The sequence below is a fragment of the Protopterus annectens genome, chromosome 3.part0 (genome assembly GCF_019279795.1).
Source record: "Protopterus annectens isolate FY-2018-M chromosome 3.part0, PAN1.0, whole genome shotgun sequence".
NCBI classification, from domain to species: Eukaryota; Metazoa; Chordata; order Ceratodontiformes; family Protopteridae; genus Protopterus; species Protopterus annectens.
The window spans coordinates 68596062-68614770 of NC_056731.1; the positions used below are offsets into that span (position 1 = coordinate 68596062).

Consider the following 18709-nt stretch of genomic DNA (forward strand, 5'->3'; position numbering starts at 1 on the left):
AGCCATGAGTAAAAACTATATGCACACCCTGAAGAGACATCTGCCTGGTTAACAACACGAAAAACAATGCTCCTACTTAAGAGCGAATCTGTAAGCTGTCCTAAGAACTATAGACAAATAACTTGCCTTCTGACAACGTATAAACTATACACTGGAATTGATGCTGATAGACTTTGTAGTCATTTAGAAGAAAACTATCATGGCAATAGAACAAAAAGGTAATACATGTAAGTCATATGGTACAAAGTATCATTTGGTGTTAGTCATAATGGAGAATTGGAAAAGGGGAAGAATCTTAAGTATGGTATGGATAGACTACAAAAAAGCATTTGACAGTATCTCACATTCATGGCTAAAAGTGCTTAAAATGTATAAGATACACCCTAAACTGATTGATTACATTACAGAGAGCAATTAAACAGTGGCAAACCACTTTGCAGTTAAGCCATAAGGACCAAATTATTATTCCAGGGATAAAAATTCAGAGGGATATTCCAGGGTGACTCTTCTTTCACCGCTGCTGTTCTGTCTTTCCCTTAATCTACTAAGTTGTCTACTTAACAGATTAGCTCATGGCTATAATTTGGCTCCAAGAAAATGTTCAGCAAAGTGCAAGACTTCTCATCTTCTCTTTGTAGATGATTTAAAACTGTATAGTTCATCAGATGAAGAACTGAAAGCACAGCTGCAAGGGGCCAATACATTTTCAGATGTAAGAATGTCATTTGGTCTTGATCCTTTAAAGCAAGAAAGCTGCAAGCAAGAAGAAAACATCTGTTTGGGACAGGAATGTGATATAAAAGTATATAAATGTTTGGGAATCAATGAAGGATCAGCAATAGAACATGAGCAAATGCAAATAAAACTAGGTAAGGAATATTTTAGAAGACTAAAATTAATACTGAAAACAGCATTGATGTCTAGGAACAAAGTCCAAGCTATAAACCAATTTGCTCTTCCTGTCGTGACTTACAGTTTTGCAGTGATTGATTAGCGCCAAAAGGTGTTGGATACATTAGACATGAAAACAATCAGGATGATTCATGCTCATCAAATGATTTATAAAAATCAGTGCATACCAAGGTTATATATTGCCCATTCTGAAGGAGGTATGGGCCTCCTTGAAATTGATTACATGTACAGATCTGCAGTCGTGGGACTGCATACATATCTGCTGACCTCACAAGACCCAAATGTAGTGAAAATTTTGAAACATGAGCAGAAAAAGTCTGATGACTTCCCTCCTTAGTGTAGCAGAAGCATATCAATGTCAAGTAAGAATGGGAATCAAACCAGAAATAGATGAAAATCGGGCAGCAACTGAATGTACCAAAAAACAAAGAAGAGAGTATAAGGTAAAGGATTAGATGAGAAGGCAAGAAATGTGGCAAATGTATAAATATAGTTGCAAGTGTAGGAAACTTTTGGCACAATCTCATGTTGATCAGGATCGAATGCAGGAATGGTTAAGGAGAGGTGAATTTAAACTAAAAGATGAAAGGTTAATATTGGCGGCCCAAGATAGTGGACTTGCATACACATTGGTTTAAGGTCCATTGAACATGTGTGAGCAATGGACAAATGCAGGTTTTGTAAAACAGAATTAGAAACAGTCGCACATCTTGTAGCTGGTTGTGATATACTAATGGCAGAAGGACTGTATACTGAAAAGGCATAATAATGTGGCAAGACTGTTGCATTGGGAATTGTGCAAACATTGTGATTATTGAAGTGGCTGAAAAATACTGGAAACATGAACCACAAAGCATTGTAGAAAATGAGGTTTATATCGCATCAGATCACCCATTACCAACAGTTCAAAATATACATGCGAGAAAACTAGATACAGTAGTCCATGAACAGAAGACAAAAGTAGCATTGATCATTGAAATTGCTACACCCAGTGACTACAGTGTCTTGCATACAGAGAGAGACAAAGTCATAAGATACCAGGATTTGCAGGCAGAAAGAAGGACAGTGTGGAAGAAGGATACCACACAGTTCCAGTTGTAGTAGGAGCAACAGGAATTTACAATCGTACTTAGATAAGTTACCAATACATATAACTCCATATGAATTGCAGGAGGAGTAATTGCTGGGCACACTGCGGGTGCTGCTTAGAATACTTCTGGCTGGCATCAAAGACTGAAACAATACTAATTTCATGAACTTTAATCGTACTTTGACTTAGGAATGGGGTCCATTCCCATTACGTTATTAGAAATCCAAAAGACTTGGAGCAATGAAAAAAATATATATATGTTTATAAAGTAGCAGAAAGTATTCTAGGGCCTAAGCCAATAATAGAATGGAGAAAGGGAATTTTGCCAATGGGGATGACTGCAAGTAGGGGTACATAAAATAGCCAAGCTGGGGCTGTAATTTACTGGAGAAACCTGACAAATGAACCAGTATATTGGGAGCAAATAACTCTGCTGCAAAAGGTAATTGAGTGGGATGAGCCAAAAATACATTTGAATTGCAGGCTGGAGACTACCTTCCCTGCCAGGACAAGATCTCAAAGGACAGGCAAAGAGAAAGGCATGAGGAGTTTTAAATGAAAGACCAGTCAATTCTGAATGCTTGCTTTTGGTTTAACCTGTTAAGAAAATCTTGTGGTAAAATGCATTGAGAATTTCCTGCTGTCTTCAGTCAGATTTGGTTCATTGGAAGTTCGCCTGAGTTTGCAGTTTTTATAGAATGAGGATAAAAATGACAATTGGGTTAAAATTATTGTGTTGGCTTACACTATAGCAGGCACAATATTAAAAATTATTAATGACCATTGGAAACTTTTGAATGTAAATCAAGAAATGTTCTATTATTTGGGAATGTTAGTTAAGTTTAATAATAAAAGGAGTTTTAATATGAAAGAATAAAGAATTGTAAAAAGTGACCTGAGAGAAAGGTGCAGAAATAAGGAGCACATATAAATGCAATATGTGCAAAATGTGTATGTACATATATGAGGGACCCAATGTAAATTGTGCCAATACCATGTTTCCCCACATCATTTAATTTCGGGTCCAGTTACATAGTATATAACTGTATGCAGTCTTTGTGAGTTCTATGGGAAGACCAATAGAACTTGAAGAGTAAGGGTGCATGAACTTGTTTAAGCCATAAAACAGAACAGTAATTTAAATGGTCTTCCTAGACATAACCAGCAGTTGTGTTGTTTTTCAAAGGTTTGTTTTTTGCAGTTCTTGACCATGTTGTTAATGACGTAGAGATGATGATTTGGACTATACTGACTATTATTGGCAGATTTTGCCTGATGCATATAAGCTAAAACAGTCAGTAAAAACTAAAAGAAAAATCTAGCCAAGTTAGACTTTTAACTGTGTGATTCCTTGAAAGCTTTTGCATTAGAGGTGACATGGGATATATGCAAATGATCCCTTAAAGACATCTGGTGTTTCAATTATATGGCAGTTCTGAATATCCATGACTTTTTTTTCCCTTTTTAAGTCTGTTATGGACAAATTCAGGCCAATAAAGCCAAACCCCACTAGCTGTGGACATGCATGTTTTTTGGTTTCTTATGGCCTCATCAGCACAGCATAAGTGGAATGTTTGGTAACATTTGGAAACACTAATGCTAATAGCTACGCCAATTTGGTGTTAATTTGGAAACTGATTTTTTTCTGATCATGCTTTTAGACATAATTTGATTTATTATAAATGTTTTGTTGTTGATGTCTTTATTTTATGGGCTGGGACCTTGTGTTCTCTTCATGATTTTGTTATGTATTTAGAGAGTAGTAGTTCTTGTTTTAAATTTACTATGCACTGTTTCTCTAGGATTATTGACTTTTTAGATACCACTTTGATCTTTGGGGAGAATGGTCACTTTGATTCATTAATGTTCAGGAAAGCATGTAGGAAGAACGGCCTTTTACACAGGAGCAGTATGTATCATTTACATATTTTTAATAGTGTTATGAAAGGGCAGTTCCTCCATGTCTCGAGACTTCGCACTGAGCAGAGTGACTATCTGTTAGCTTCTGAGTCTATGACATGAGATTTCATCAAGAGGGGATATAAATAGAGTGATGCGAGATGTGTTTCATTGGAAGTATAAGGTCTGAGATTCATTACGGGGAAACCATATTTGAAGAGAGGACAAGGGACCACACCTAGACAGTTGACCTCTTGATCTGGTTGTGGTATCTCTTTGACTTACAGTAGTAATTTATTATTTGTGTTGCTGTAAAGAGGAATTGGCCTATCCTTTCATCAAATGATAAAGTGAGAATGGTAGTAGGTGATAGACCTAACTTTATTTTAAGAGACAACTTTGATATAGACCTTTTAAGAAAGGATTATATGTATCTGATAGTGCACTAATGTTTTATACATCCTATAACATCTGAATGTTTTACCTTTAGTTTTTACTCAGATTGCAAATCTAGCAATCTTGTGTATTTGACTAGCTGTAAAATTAATACACAGTTGAAAGATTGTGTACTTCAACATTTAGGTGATATTAGAAGGAAGAACGTCTTAAATGCTTTGTATAAACATATTAGCTTTAATGAAGGGCATTCTTTTACTTTCACCGTACTAGAAATAATTAAATGTGGTATTGGAAGGGGAGGCGTCATTACCAAGACAGAGTTAGTAGAAATTAGATGGATAGCTTGTTTGCAAGCACACAGATCTCCAGGATTGAATGCCAATGTACCTTTAAAACTGGCCTTGAAGGCTTGGACATTGCATCATGACTGTGTTCTGATTGGTTATGGGTTATATAAATATGTAAATGTGTTGTGTGAATACTTAGGATCTGATGAAGCACATTTCTTTGTGAAAGCACTTATCCATGTTAATGGTTGCTACTTAGTATTGCATTTATTACATTTATGATCTCAGCCTTGTTGGGCGGACTGTTTCTTGGTTTCTTCTTAATTACTGACTTCAGTCCTCAATAATTAGGCAGGAAACAACAAATTTTATGAAGAACAGACCAAAAAATGTAATGTACAAATCTGGACTTTATGCAAAAATCTGGACAGTTGAGTTACATACCTTATGCCTCAGTAAATGTAGTGCATATTTTGACTTATTTACACCAGAATTATTATGCATTTATTCAGCACATCATTAATTTTACCTCAGAGGTAGCGCCTCAGTTAACTGTATTGCTTTTTTTTTAATCTTCGTCTTGCTGTTTTGTATACATCAAATCTAGTTTTCATGGAAACTGCTGTAATGCAACATTTAGGGCCAAGACAAAAAAAAAAAGGTATGGATTTGATTTTGCTTGCTGCCAGAACAGAACTTTGATGATGCAAGGTCTAGTCCACTTTCCAAGTAATCATGCTATACATTATCGATGTCCTTGCATTTCTGGTAAATTGTTTACATTGAACAAAACAGACCGTTATTTAAAATGCCATTGCTTTACAAGTGATATGTTTTATTTCTACCAGAGTAATTTAGTTTTTAAAAATTATTTCTGTTTCTGATATTATACTGTGGGTCTGACTGCAGACCAATTTTAATATGACTGTGCATGTTATTTCTTTATATGTGTTGTCTACAAATAGCCCACTAGACCTTTGACCTATTTTAGAGTAGGTCTGAGGTTGTGTTTATATAGTCTGAAGGAAATTTGGCCAAGATTTTGGGAAATTCTCCATTTATTTTAATTAACTTATTATGATATGTGACATACCTTAGTTAAGATTTTTTAGGGATAGCTCCAAAATGCATAGCTGTTGACATACTTTTCTGACTCTTCCTTTCAGATACAGAACTTGTACGCTTACTTGCATCAGTGTGCATGCAGATTGACAAGGAGAAAAGCAAAATAAAGCCTAAGTCATCTCTGCAGCGTTCTCGAAGTAGGCAGTCACTGAATATACCATCACCACCAGATGACAAGGGAGGACTAAAGGTATTTGCTCAATGCATTAGGCCTGCCCCTCCCCCTTCCCACTAGGTGCTTTTTTTTTTCTCCATGCCTGCTGACCCATCAAGCCACCTCCCACAGTACATTACAGGGTTGAAAGCTGCCCTTAGGGGCTATCATATAGAAAGCCATAAGAATTTGTGTATGCTCTTACTATCTTCCTGGCAGTGAGGGCATTTGCATTGCCTAACCTCACTTTTTGAGTGGGTGAACAAGTTTACCCATATTGCTGTGAGGACCAACAGTGTCCCCCCAAGTGCTCTCTTGTGTACAGTTGGTAATAAAGACTATTACCACTAAACAGTGGTTTGGTGACCTGAAGTTCTGTCTTCAGGGAAAGTAGCATAATGCCACCCATCCTCTGAGTGATTGTTGCTGTAGGCATCCTCATCTACCCTGCTGCCATCCCCCAAGGATGGGTGCACACCCATTCTCCTCTATCAGCTCTGTGAACTTGAGTCGCCGGAGACATTGTCAGGGCTTTATCTGTCTACTACACTATTGGAACTGGTAGGCCTTTCCTTTTTTCTGCTGCTGGAGCCATTTAGATTTCCACATTCCCATCTAGTTTGTGTTTTTTTTTTTGTTTTTTTAATTCCATACACAATGCAGAACTTCACAGCCTGGATAATACTACATGCTTTAGCTTTTTACATGACATGCTGATGATAGGTACATTTTTGCTGTGTTCACATCTGTGCTTACTGATTAAAGTAGTTCATTCAGGTGCAAAAAATGCTTTCATGATAGTTAAGTGTGTGAATTTCTTTACGATTTGTCCTTCCTCATATGCATTTTACGCATAGAAGTGTGCATACTACTGATACTTTGCCTGATGTTACTTGTCAGTATGGTGACTTAACAGTGCAGCAGGGACTAGTATTTCAAGACTTCCCTGTCAATGATAAATAGATTAATGAAATTTGCCTGGAAACGTAACATGATCATAATTTACTTAAAGGGAAAATTGCATTTTATTCTGGTGCTTCACTGAAAGATTTAGAATTTTGGTCAGGTGGTTTGTTAGCACCGTATATGGGCATATCATTACAGTTGAATGTTAATTTAAATTTTTCACTTAATGGATGTATACTGACTTTATGAAATCTGTTTTAAAATTCTTGTCTATTTTGTTTTTCCCTAAAAAATTTTAAAAAAATAATTTGTTACTGTTGCATATTGTCTTTGATACAAAAGAGGACTTAAATGTTGCATAGCTTGCTGTTTGAGCCTCATGCTTTTTATAGGAATAAGTCCTAAGTATAGATATGCATCCGTTTTATACAAAACTAACTGTCAGTTTTAAAATCTTTTATTGCCAGTCATGGTGGAATAGGATGTCAAACAGATTTCGAAAGTTAAAGTTGACTCGAACATTACGCCATGGATTTTCTACAAGTCGGCTTGTGCCATTCCCAGATGACTCATCCCTGGATTCAACAATGAGGGCAGCATCAAAAAGTGATTCAGGAAATGAGTCACCTGTTGTCTTTCCTCCAATCCTAGGAAACAATGACGTCCCCATTGCCTGGACAGCAAAGAGTAAAGACTGTGGTAAGGGGAAAAAGAATGTTTTACACAGTCTGTTTTATTAAGTTTCTGCAGAACGTATTTATAAATTAACATACTGATTTCTGCATTTTATTAAAACCAGTCTGTTTTAAACTTCATTGGACTTGACATCATTGTAGCAGGTAAGCAGTGCTGCAGTAAGTGACAAATGCCAATGTGTTCGTTCCACTTTTGAGTCTACAATTACGTACTTATTTGTCATTTCTAATTTATCTGTGCAACTGAAATAAGGGAATAATGTCCTTCTGGATATTAGTCATTCTGTCTGACATGATGTTCCATTGTACGTTTGCATTTTTTTTTTTAAAGAAGAAACATTTATTGAATTATCGCTTATGACATAGGCAGTCATTTGTTTGTGTCTTTTGGCTTTTCCCGGTTAGGGGTCGCCACAGCGGCACTCCGGTCCGCTAATGATTGGCAGTAGATTTTTACGTGCCGAGTTTGCCAGCCCTGACTCACAACCTTTAACGAAGGTATGCCCATTCACGCATGTCTCCACACAGAAGATGCTCTAGCTGAGAATCGAACGGGACAACGTCTAGCTGTGAGGCGACAACTCTACCGCAGCACCACCACCGCAGCATGATTTATGTAAAAAACACATTGACGTATCAGTTGCAAACATTATGTACATCACTTATCTTCTATACAGTCATTGTCGATCAAACATTACATAGCTCATTCAGTTCCTGCCTTCCCTTAAACCTTATTCCTCCTCCAAAACATTATTCTGCATTTATTGTTCCCACAGTTCCCATTTTCTTCTATGTAATTTCTCTTACCATTTTCTAAAGATCTCACTTGTAGTTTTTATATCTGTTACTATATTCACTACTTTCAGTATGGTTAGTTTAGACTTTGATTTCCATTTTCTAGTAACTGTTTTTTTAGCAGCCAGCAGAATTAAACTCAGCAAGGCCTTACTATGTCTAGACAATTCAGATTCTGTATCATGGCTAAAAAAATGATTTCCTTAGTTATACCAGTTTGTTCACCCACTAATTCTGACAAAGTGGTCTGCAGGGAATTTTTAAAGTCTGCCAACTCATTACACTCACAAAAATATGTTCCCAGTTATGTCCTTCCCTATCACACCTCCAGCGTTTGCATTCTACCTAAGGAAAAACACTTTGGAGTCTGTGTGCGGCATAAAAATACCTATGCAAAAACTTTAAGCAAGTATCCCAAATCTTTTAGACTTTGTTGCTTATTTGGAAGCCATACATATATTCTCCCATTGTTTCTTTATGAATTGCTTAGCCAGTCTCTCTTCCCAGTCCTTTCTAACCTCCTCTGATTGAGTCTTATCGTTATCATGCAATGTCTTTTGTGCCTTACGAATTATCCCTTTTTAACAGCAGCTTCTGTTCTAAATTCTAATAAAAACTCTACCAGTGCTTGTCTTTCATGTACCACCCCCCCCCCATTCCTTTCTCTTTGCCTATACTCTGATATCTATCCTTGATAGGGAAGGCAGGCTCTAGCCTCTAGTCCAGATGAATTCTTGACCTCTTCCGTTTCTGTTACATTTCCCTCCCTAATTATTTGCTCCCAATGCCTTGGTTCCTTTGTCAGTTTTCTCCAGTCAATACCAGCCCCCTCTTCACTATTTTCTGTACCCCTAATTGCATCATCCCTATGGGCAGAAACTCTTTTCTCCATTCACATGTTGGCTTAGATCTTAGAATACTTTCTGCTGCTTTATGAATATAATATTCTGCATGGTTATTGCTGTTTGCCTTAAGGATCTCCATCCATATCCCAGTCTCCTTATTTCTTGAGCCCCCCATTTCACTATCCTCCCTCTCCACTTTGAATTGTAGGTTTCTGCTTGTGCTATGTATGGGAGCCTTATCTCTGTAGTTCTGAAATACCCCTTAATGAATTTAGTACAACTGAGAGGAGTAAAAGGCTGTAAAATATATGGATAAGTAGTTAAGAAGCTTGTGAGATGTGTTATATTAAGAAACTAAAGAATTAGTTGGAAGGGGATATGGAGAGAGAGGGAAAGGTTTGACGGAGGAGATGGGAGAAAGTAATTAAAGTTGGAGGAGGTTAGGAAGGTAGAGAAAAAGATGGGAGGAGAGAGACAAGAAAAATTTGAAAGAGGGGCTAATCCAGGAGTTGAATAGGTAGTTTTTTAGTATAAGCTTGAACTTTTTTGGTGTTATCTATTCTGGTAATAATTAATTGTGCCATAGATTAATTATGGCATAGGAGTAGAGACACTGGCTGGCTCTTTTTTTCGGTTTTGTATATGTTTATAAGTTGGTTGTCAGCAGAATGGAGATTTTTGGTTGGAATATGGGTTTGCAGAATAGATTTTAAGGCAGGACAGCTATCAGGTTTGTATATTAGTTTTTGTGCAATAGAAAGTTGTGTGTAGTCTAGATAGTGGGGGAATTCAAGCCAGCCGAGTTCTTTAAGAGCATTGCAGTGGTGGGTGCAGTATTAAGAGCCTGTAGCAAATTTAGTGATTTTGTAATAACGAGACTGAAGTTTGGCTTTGAGTGTCATGTGTAAGTTAGTAAAAGTGGGAGGACCATAGAGCAGAGAGGATATCAAGTAGGTATTTGCTAGTGTCCTTTTGGTGTTTGGATCCATAAAGTTTTTCTGTCTACAAAGTGGCCCTATTTTGAAATAATGTTTTAATAGCATTATGTATGTGTTGATCAAAAGTGAGTTTGTCTATGGTGATACCCAGTGGCTTAGCACTTGTTAAGATTTCAATCTCTTTTCTGTTTGGGCATAGATTTTAAATTTAGATAAGAATGTTTTAGGAGTGAAAAGTAAAAGTTTAGTTTTTATAGGGTTAAGCAGCAATTGTGCATTTAACCATGACTTTATTGAGGCGAATGCATTGTGTGTTTTTTGCAACAGGTCTGGTATGTTGTTAAAGGAGGAAATGATGACAGAGTCATCAGTGTCTTGAATTAACATGCTGTGTTGGCAGGCAGTGTGTAGATTATTAGTGAAGATATTAAAGAGTAGGAGTCCTAGAATGGACCCCTATGGAACACCAATTTTGTTAGTCTGGTATTGAGATAGGCAACCTTGCCACTTTATACACTGTTGTCTAGGATAGCTAACTATTAATCCATAGTTTGGAGGGTCATGAACAACCCACTGATAGTTGCTGAAATAATTTGTCATGTGAGACTGTGTCAAAGGACTTTAACAGATCTAGTAGTACTACCAAGGTGTGTAGGCTGAGGTCTCTAGCTTTATCGATTGTATCAGTAAAAGAGATGCGAGCAGTTGTACTGTGTGCTGGCCTAAAGCCATGGTGAGTGGATATAAGGAAATTGTTATTGATAAGCTGGTTTATCAATTGTATATGTATGTATTTTTCTAGCAGTTTGGATAGCGGGGAAGAATAGAGATGGGTCTGGAGTTTAATTTATTAGATTTACCTCCTTTGTGCAAAGAGATTATGATGGATTCCTTCCAAATGGTAGGGACAGCGAGTTTTAAGTAATCTGGTGGAAGATTGTCAGAGGATGAGGAATGTGGTTTTAGTTTGAGAAGAAGTTTACAAATTAATGTAGTAGGTACTGGTTGCAAAGAGAATGGAGGTATTTGAGAAATAAATGTTGAAGGATTTTGGTAGTGGGGAGGAGAAGAGGTATTCTTGATCTTATTGGTTGTTTCAGAGGGGGGTGGAATTAATAGAGCTAGAATTTGTACTTGTGCTATCGTCTATGATTAATTTAGATATGCTGTAGATAAAATGGGTATTAAACATATTAGCCACTTAAAGTGGGTATTAAACATATTATCCACTTTATTGGGTGTTTTAACTATGTTTGGAGAAGGATTTTGAGTGGACCCAGGGGTAAGAAGTGTTGTGATAGTTTTCCAGAAGATTTTTGGGTTGTTTTCGTGGTTAATTGCTGTGAGAATATTTTTTATCAGTATTGACTGTTTCTTTTTTTTTTTTTGCATTATTATGTAATTGCCTGTAGTTTTGGAGATTTGCATCATTTCTATTGTTTAACTAATCTTTCCATGCTCTGTGATGTGTAGCATTTGTTTGGTGGGTTTGGTTAGCCAAGGTGCATGATTAGCCTTTGTTCTTTTTGTTCTAAGAGGGGCTAAGTTGTTGAGGGTGTCTAAGAATAGTTATTTTGAAATAGCTGACAGCATCATCCAAAGGTAGGGATTTTAGTATACACCAGTTGAACAATTTTAATAAATTATTAACCTGGTTTTAACCAAAATGTAAGTTTCTGGATGTTGCGTAGGTATGGGCTTTGGGGGTTCTTCCATAAGTGTATGTGGGCAGGTGGTCACTATTGGGAAGTGTTTTGGAGTTAGAATACTTGAGGGAGTCAGAGACCAGGATCCAGTATAGGGCAGAACTTAAATTATGGCTGTGTTGTTCCAGAGGGAGAGGTGATGAGTTGAGTACATCCGTACCGATTGATACTATTTGTAGGTGAGTCAGTGGATAGGTATAGCCAATTGATATTGACATCTCCCAGGATTACTGTTTCATCTGATACATTTTTGGAAATCCATGAAAGAATGTCTTCCAGTATAGGGATGTTTTGGCCTGGGGGAAAGTACCCAACAGCAATACAGAGTTGTTTAGCATTGTTTATTTTTAGTGATGCAGTGAGAATTTCAGCATTATCAAAGGTGGGAATTAATTTGGAGAGAGGTAGAACTGTGTAAATGTTGGGATAAATTAAAGCTACGCCTCCTGCTTTTTTATTTATTCTGTCGTTTCTTAGTACAGTATAACCAGGTGGGAGAAATTCTGGGTCTTTGATGTGTGGCTTTAGCCAAGTTTCATTAATGGCTACTATACTGTTAAAATGCCAGGTTTTTGTAATATAAACAAATGAGATCACAATAAATAATTTCAAAATGTTTCCCACCTTTAATGTGACCTATAACCTGTACAATTCAATTGAAAAACAAATCTGTTGGGGGGAAAAATATAAAAAAAAAACATACAATAAGCTGGTTGCACAAGTGTGCACACCCTTAAACTAATACTTTGTTGAAGCACCTTTTGATTTCATTACAACATTCAGTCTTCTTGGGTAGGAGTCTATCAGCATGGCACATCTTGACTTGGCAATATTTGCCCACTGTTCGTGCAAAAGCCCTCCAAATCTGTCAGATTGCGAGGACATCTCTAGTGGACAGCCCTCTTCAGGTCACCCCACTGATTTTGTATTGAATTTTGGTCTGGGCTCTGACTGAGCCCTTCCAAAACTTTAAATGTTTTGTTGGCCTATCTTGCCTTCATTCTTACAATGATGGGTTTGGAGCCGATTCTCAGCTCTGACTTGGCTGAATGCACAGCTGAAAGATTCAAGCTTGGTTCGTGGCAAGTAGGTATCCCATAATGCAGTGGTGTAATTCCCCAGATCGTGTTTGCCACTTTACGAGGTTGGATGCGCTCTTCTTGGCCGTGGCTAAGTTGTGAAAAATTTTCTTCATAGTACCTTTTAGAACCTTTAATTTTTTTCTATGTTATAGATGTGTTTTTCTAGCATTGTTGTTACATAGTTAGCTTTCGAGCTAGTAACATCTAAATTGTTATAGCGTTTATTCCCTTTGGTGCTGCCATTGGCCGTCATTTCGTAGGCCTTACTGTATCCCTTGTAGTGGTTGTTGTGTCTTGCAGATAAATAGTAGCTCATTTAAGTTAGAGAGCTCTTCGCCCATTTTAGTTAGAGGGCTTGTAGTTGGTGTGTTGTTTTTCTGGGAAATAGGGCCGTTTTAGTTAGATGCCCTATTTTCTTCCATTGTTATCTGTCTCCTCATTGTTTCCTGTAGTTAGCTATAGATTAGTAATTTAGTAAGTTAAATGTCTTGTTATATTGTGGTCTTATCGTAATCATGTCCAAAGACCCAAGAGCCTTCGGGCTTCAAAAAATGCCAGAAGTGTTCACAAAAATTGTCCATCACAGACGGTCATGTCAAATGTGTATAGTGCCTTGGAGCTATTCATTTGCAAGAGGATTGTACATTCTGTCATCCCTTCAGTGCCAGGGTTTTACAAGAAGGAGAACAAACTGATCCTTAAAGGGCTCTTAAAGCCAACTTTTGAGAAAGCTATCCACAGTTCTTCCTCTTCTTCTTCTCCTTCTAAAAAGGACAAACCTCAAAAGAGACAATCACCTACTACATCGGCTCAGTCAGAGCTGCCAGTCAAGTTACCAAAAATTTCTAAGGCCACTACCTCCTCAGTTCCAAAGTCCTCAGAGATGTACGAGGTTATATTGATTGACAAACCTGGTTCTTCGGCTCCAAAGTCTTTGGATTCGCAAGATACCTCTTCTCGGAGCCAGTCCTTGGATATTTTACCAGTTTCCCCAACACTGAGCTCTCCCATTTTGCACAGGTCTCGTTCTCCATCCCTATCCTCCAGGTCCACCAGGAGCTTATCTGACGATGACGTGGAGTGGGTGGTGCGCAGACGCTTGAAGTCACAAGAGCTAACTAAATTATTTTCATCTCTGACCCATTTGGTCCCGGAGCCTACTGTTCCAATCGTACCCACTGTTGTTCCTCCTCCGAGCCAAGCTGGATCTTGGAAGCTGGAGTGCTTGGTACCACTTACTGTGGATCCGTCGATTCTGAGACCCCCTTCGGTGTTCACGGATCCGACTTCTGCTTCGACACTTTCGGTGCCGTCCGGAGAGTCTGGGAGCCGGGGTTCCCAGGTGGCCCCAAAGGGGGTTCCTGGCCCTGATCATCTTTGGTGTCGAGCCTGCCCCTTGGAGTGTCGGCCCGGGTTAGCTTGGCTCCTACATCGGCCTCAGGTCCGATCTCGCTAGTTCCAGTGGCTTCCTCTGTCTCCTCTGAGCCAAGGGAGTCCTCGGAGCCAGTGGGATCCGCCTTTGAGCTTCTGAGGAGTGTGCTGTCTACCCATACAGCTTCACATTAGGATACCGGCACTTGTCCCCACTAAGGCACCAGCCACTTTCTCGGCATCACTCATTCCACAGGACAGCAGAGATCCAGAGTCTCAGGATCCCCCATTGGGCAAACCCCTCTCCTCCGAGGCCTCCCCAGAATATCCTTCTGAGGAGCCACCTTGGAAGAGAACTTGTAAGAGGAAGCACATAGACTCTCCAGAAGAGTCTGTCATTTCAGACACTGACCTCGAGGAGTCGGAAGGGTCTCCACGATCATCCTCTGATATCTCATTTGCAGATATTCTAGAGTTCCTGAAGCAGAGAGGTGGCTGGCAGGCCACCACCCCTTCTGATGAGGAGTCAGTGTACCCTGAAGGCTTTTGGATCTCAACCATCAGCCTCCTGGGTGTCTCCACCTTTTGATGAGCTAATGGACCTGGTCAGTCGAAAGGCATGGGAGTCACCTGACACAATGGAACCAGTCCCTCTGAGGCTAAACAAATTCTTATCAGCTCCTTCGGGAAAGGATTTCCTCACTAAGAGGGTACCTGTAGATGCTATGGTGGTGGCAGCCACCAAGAAGAAACTTTTAGAGACATCTTCATCAGTTCATCCTCCGAATAAAGACTCTTGAACGATGGACAGATTTGGGAAGCGTGTCTTTTTGTCAGCGACCTTTGCTCTTTGATCTCTGAACTACTTCACTCATTTCACAAGGCTACAGAGAGAGCTCCTGAAAGAACTAGGAGATACTCTACAAAGTACATTGGCTGCGGTGGTGAATGAGAAGGTGTCCTCCCAGCTATCCACCTTAAATTCCATCGTCAACTCCTCCATGAGGCTGATATCCTACACAGCTGATGGAGCGAGCAGGGCAGCGGGTTCCGGAGTTTCCCTCAGGCGATACTCCTGGATGCTCTTGTGCAATTTTGTGAAGCCCTTTAAGTCTACTTTTACTAATACCCCTTTTGATGGTTCCTCACTCTTTGGACCCAAAGTAAAAGACACTCTCACCCGATGCGAGCAGGTAGGAAAAATTATATCTGCCACTGGAGTACGTTTTTCAGTACCTTCAAAACCTTATCCTAAATGTCCAGAAGATCCCAGAGAGTTTTCCAGGATGCATGGGGTGATTCCTTCCCCAGGGGCAGAGGGGGAGATAATGGTAGACGCCGCCTCAGAGGCAGAGGGGGGCCTGCAGAACCAGGGTGACAGTGATTCCTTTCACGGATGCCCTTGACGCCCTTATCAGCGCTCCTGAAAGGAGACCCGACTGCTCTATTCTGGAGGCAGACTGGGAACATTTATCTATGTACCCAGAAGCCTGGGAAACTATCACAAGAGACAAGTGAGTACTAAGAATGATATCCAGAGGATATTCCATTCCCTTCTCCATTACTGTTCCACAGACCAGAACAATCCCAGATGTTCCACCCAATCTAAGGGAGCAAGCAACTATAGAGATTCAAAAGTTGCTGCACAAAAGAGTCATCCAGGAAGTCCCCGCAGACCAAATAAGATTCAAAACTTACTCAAGATTCTTTTTGGTGCCAAAATGAACAGGGGACTGGAGACCCATATTAGACCTAAGCAAATTAAATGAATCTGTCAAGAAGTCAAAGTTCCGAATGGTGACACTGCAGTTTTGTACTTTTCCTTTTTAGGAAAAAAAGATTGGATGTGCTTGATAGACCTTCAAGATGCTTACTACCACATAAAAAATGGACAGGGCATCGAGAAGGTACTTACTCTTCTGGCTTGGAGCCAGTCATTATCAAATCCGACCTCTGCCCTTTGGTTTCACTACAGCCCCCAGTGTGTTCACCAAATGCATGGCAGTAGTCACGGCTCACCTGGGGCGTCTAGGATTCCACGTATTTCCGTCTAGACGACTGGCTCCTATCTGCTACCACCAAGCATCTACTCCAAGCCAGGGATCTGACTTTGGGCGTTTGCACTCAGTTGTGTATTACAGTCAACTTTCAGAAATCTGCCATGTTGGCCTGTCAACATATTACATTTATAGGTGCAGATCTAGACACCGCTTCTGTGGCAGCACGTCTTCCAGTAGACAGAGTTGCAGCATTCAGACTGCAGATACTTTATCTTCTTCCCAAAACCAAAGTGAAAGCAAAGATAGTTCTACGATTATTAGGGACAGTGGCTTCCACAGTAACACTGGTTACTCTTGCCAGAATGCACATGAGGAGCGTTCAATGGCTGTTGTTCTCCCAGTGGTCACTTCAAGAGCTTCCTATGTCACACCCGATCAGGATAACGGAATTATGCAAAAATGACTTAAGATGGTGGATACACTCCTGCCATGTGACTGTAGGGAGACCCTTTGTTCCACAACAACCCATAGCTATGGTAACCATGGACGCTTCCCAGATAGGGTGGAGGGGGCATTATCTGGGGAGAACAGTCCAAGGTATATGGCAAGAACACAAGGCTCACTTACATATAAATGTCCTAGAGATGAGAGCAGTGCTTCTTGCATTGCAAGCACTTCATGACTCTCTCCCTGTAGGACAGTTGCGATACAGTCATACAATATGTCTGTGGTCTGGTACATAAACAAGCAGGGGGGGGGGACCAGATCTTACCCTCTTTGCCGCGAGGCCCTAAGAGTTTGGCAATGGGCAGTTTCTTCCCAGCACTTTCTAATAGCAACGCACATTCCGGGGAAGTCCAATGTGATTGCAGACAAGCTGAGCAGGGCAATTTTAATGCCTCACGAGTGGTCTCTTAGAATGTAGCGGAAAGGATTTTCCGAACATGGGGTCTGCTTTGCTGCAATTTTTTCGCACTCCCATGAATTCCAAGTGCAGCAACTACTTTACCCTAACCCCCCCCCCCTTCCAGGGGAGACACCGAGAGAAGCACTTGCTCATGATCGGCCCTTGGGACTTCTGTATGCCTTTCCTCTGTTTCCTCTCAAACCCAGTGTCATTCAGAATGCACAGTCCTTGGGAAGAAGGATGATTCTCATTGCTACTTACTGGCCACATCAAGTTTGTTTCCCCTTCCTTTGGCCTCATCTTCATCCCCTTCCTTTGACCTCATCTTCAGAAGAAGCCTTGGACTCTGGAACCAGTTCCAGACCTGCTGACACATATGTCAGGTGCGCTTCATCCTTCTCTCCACACCCTAAAATTGACAGCTTGGCTGCTCCACTTTACAATCTAGTCAGGCTGCAGAATTTCACTCCAATAGTTAAACATATCTTAATGTCCTCTCATAAAGCTTCCACCGGAAAACTGTATTCTAGCAAATGGAAAAGGTTTTCCCTCTGGGCTCATAACAGGAACATTGATCCCTTTTCTGCGCCCATCCACTCTATTTTAGAATTTTTGGCGGAACTCTTCCAACAAGGTTCAGCTGCAGCAACCATTAGAGTACAACTTGCTGCAATCTCAAATTTCCACATTGGTGATCCTACCTCAAACTTAATGTCACACAGGTAGTGTAGAGCCTTCTTGAAAGGTGCCTCCTTATTAAGACCACCTTTTAAGGACCCCTTTCTCCTTGGCATTTATATTTTGTTCCATCTCACCTGACGTTACCACCTTTTGAACCCTCCTCATCTTCAGACCTCAAGTTCCTTTCCTGGAAGACCACTTTTGTGGTGGCTATAACATCTGCTAGAAGAGTAACAGAGTTGCAAGCCCTTGCTATCAAACCGCCATATTTGATATTTCATAAGGATAGGGTATCCTTGCGAACTAATCCATCCTTTTTACTTAGTCTCTTCTTCAACTAACAAATCAATGTATTGAGCTTTCCGTGTTTTTTCCTAATTACAGCAACAAGGCAGAATACAAATTACATCAACTGGATGTGCACAGGCAACTCAGGTTCTATTTGCATAGGACAAAAGATTTTAGAAAATCTGACCAGTTATTCATATCCTTCTCAGACGCAAAAAAGGGTAGCTCATTTTCAAAAACTGGCTCTCAAACTGCATTACATTCATCTATACCTCAAATAACCGAGATTTACCATTTAAGGTGAAGGCTCATTTCACTAGAGCAATGGCTATGTCTTCTGCCTTTCAGGCCAGAATTCATCTGGATAATATTTGTGCAGCAGCTAGCTGGACCACTCCTCATACATTTATCACACATTACAAAGTGGATTTGGTCTCCAGGGGCAGGGCCTCCTTTGGTTCCATTGTGCTTAAAGGTGTACTCTCGTGAGCCATCCAGGGAAAAGGTGCTAAGGACGCTGTCCCATCATTGTAAGAATGAAGGCAGGGTAGGACAACATAACATAAAGAAGTTATGTATTCACCATAATGTTCCATGTTTGTTGTCCATATCGCCGTTCATTCTTATGA

At 39.9% G+C, this 18709-nt stretch overlaps 1 protein-coding gene across 1 annotated transcript in view; it reads left to right on the plus strand.

The window, feature by feature from the left end:
- Nucleotides 1–18709, plus strand: part of ANKS6 (ankyrin repeat and sterile alpha motif domain containing 6) — a 1232679-nt gene that overhangs the window by 652338 nt on the left and 561632 nt on the right. The window contains exons 7-8 of the mRNA XM_044064590.1: nt 5754–5902; nt 7240–7471. Coding sequence (XP_043920525.1) covers nt 5754–5902; nt 7240–7471 — 381 coding nt within the window. The remainder of the gene's footprint in view (nt 1–5753; nt 5903–7239; nt 7472–18709) is intronic.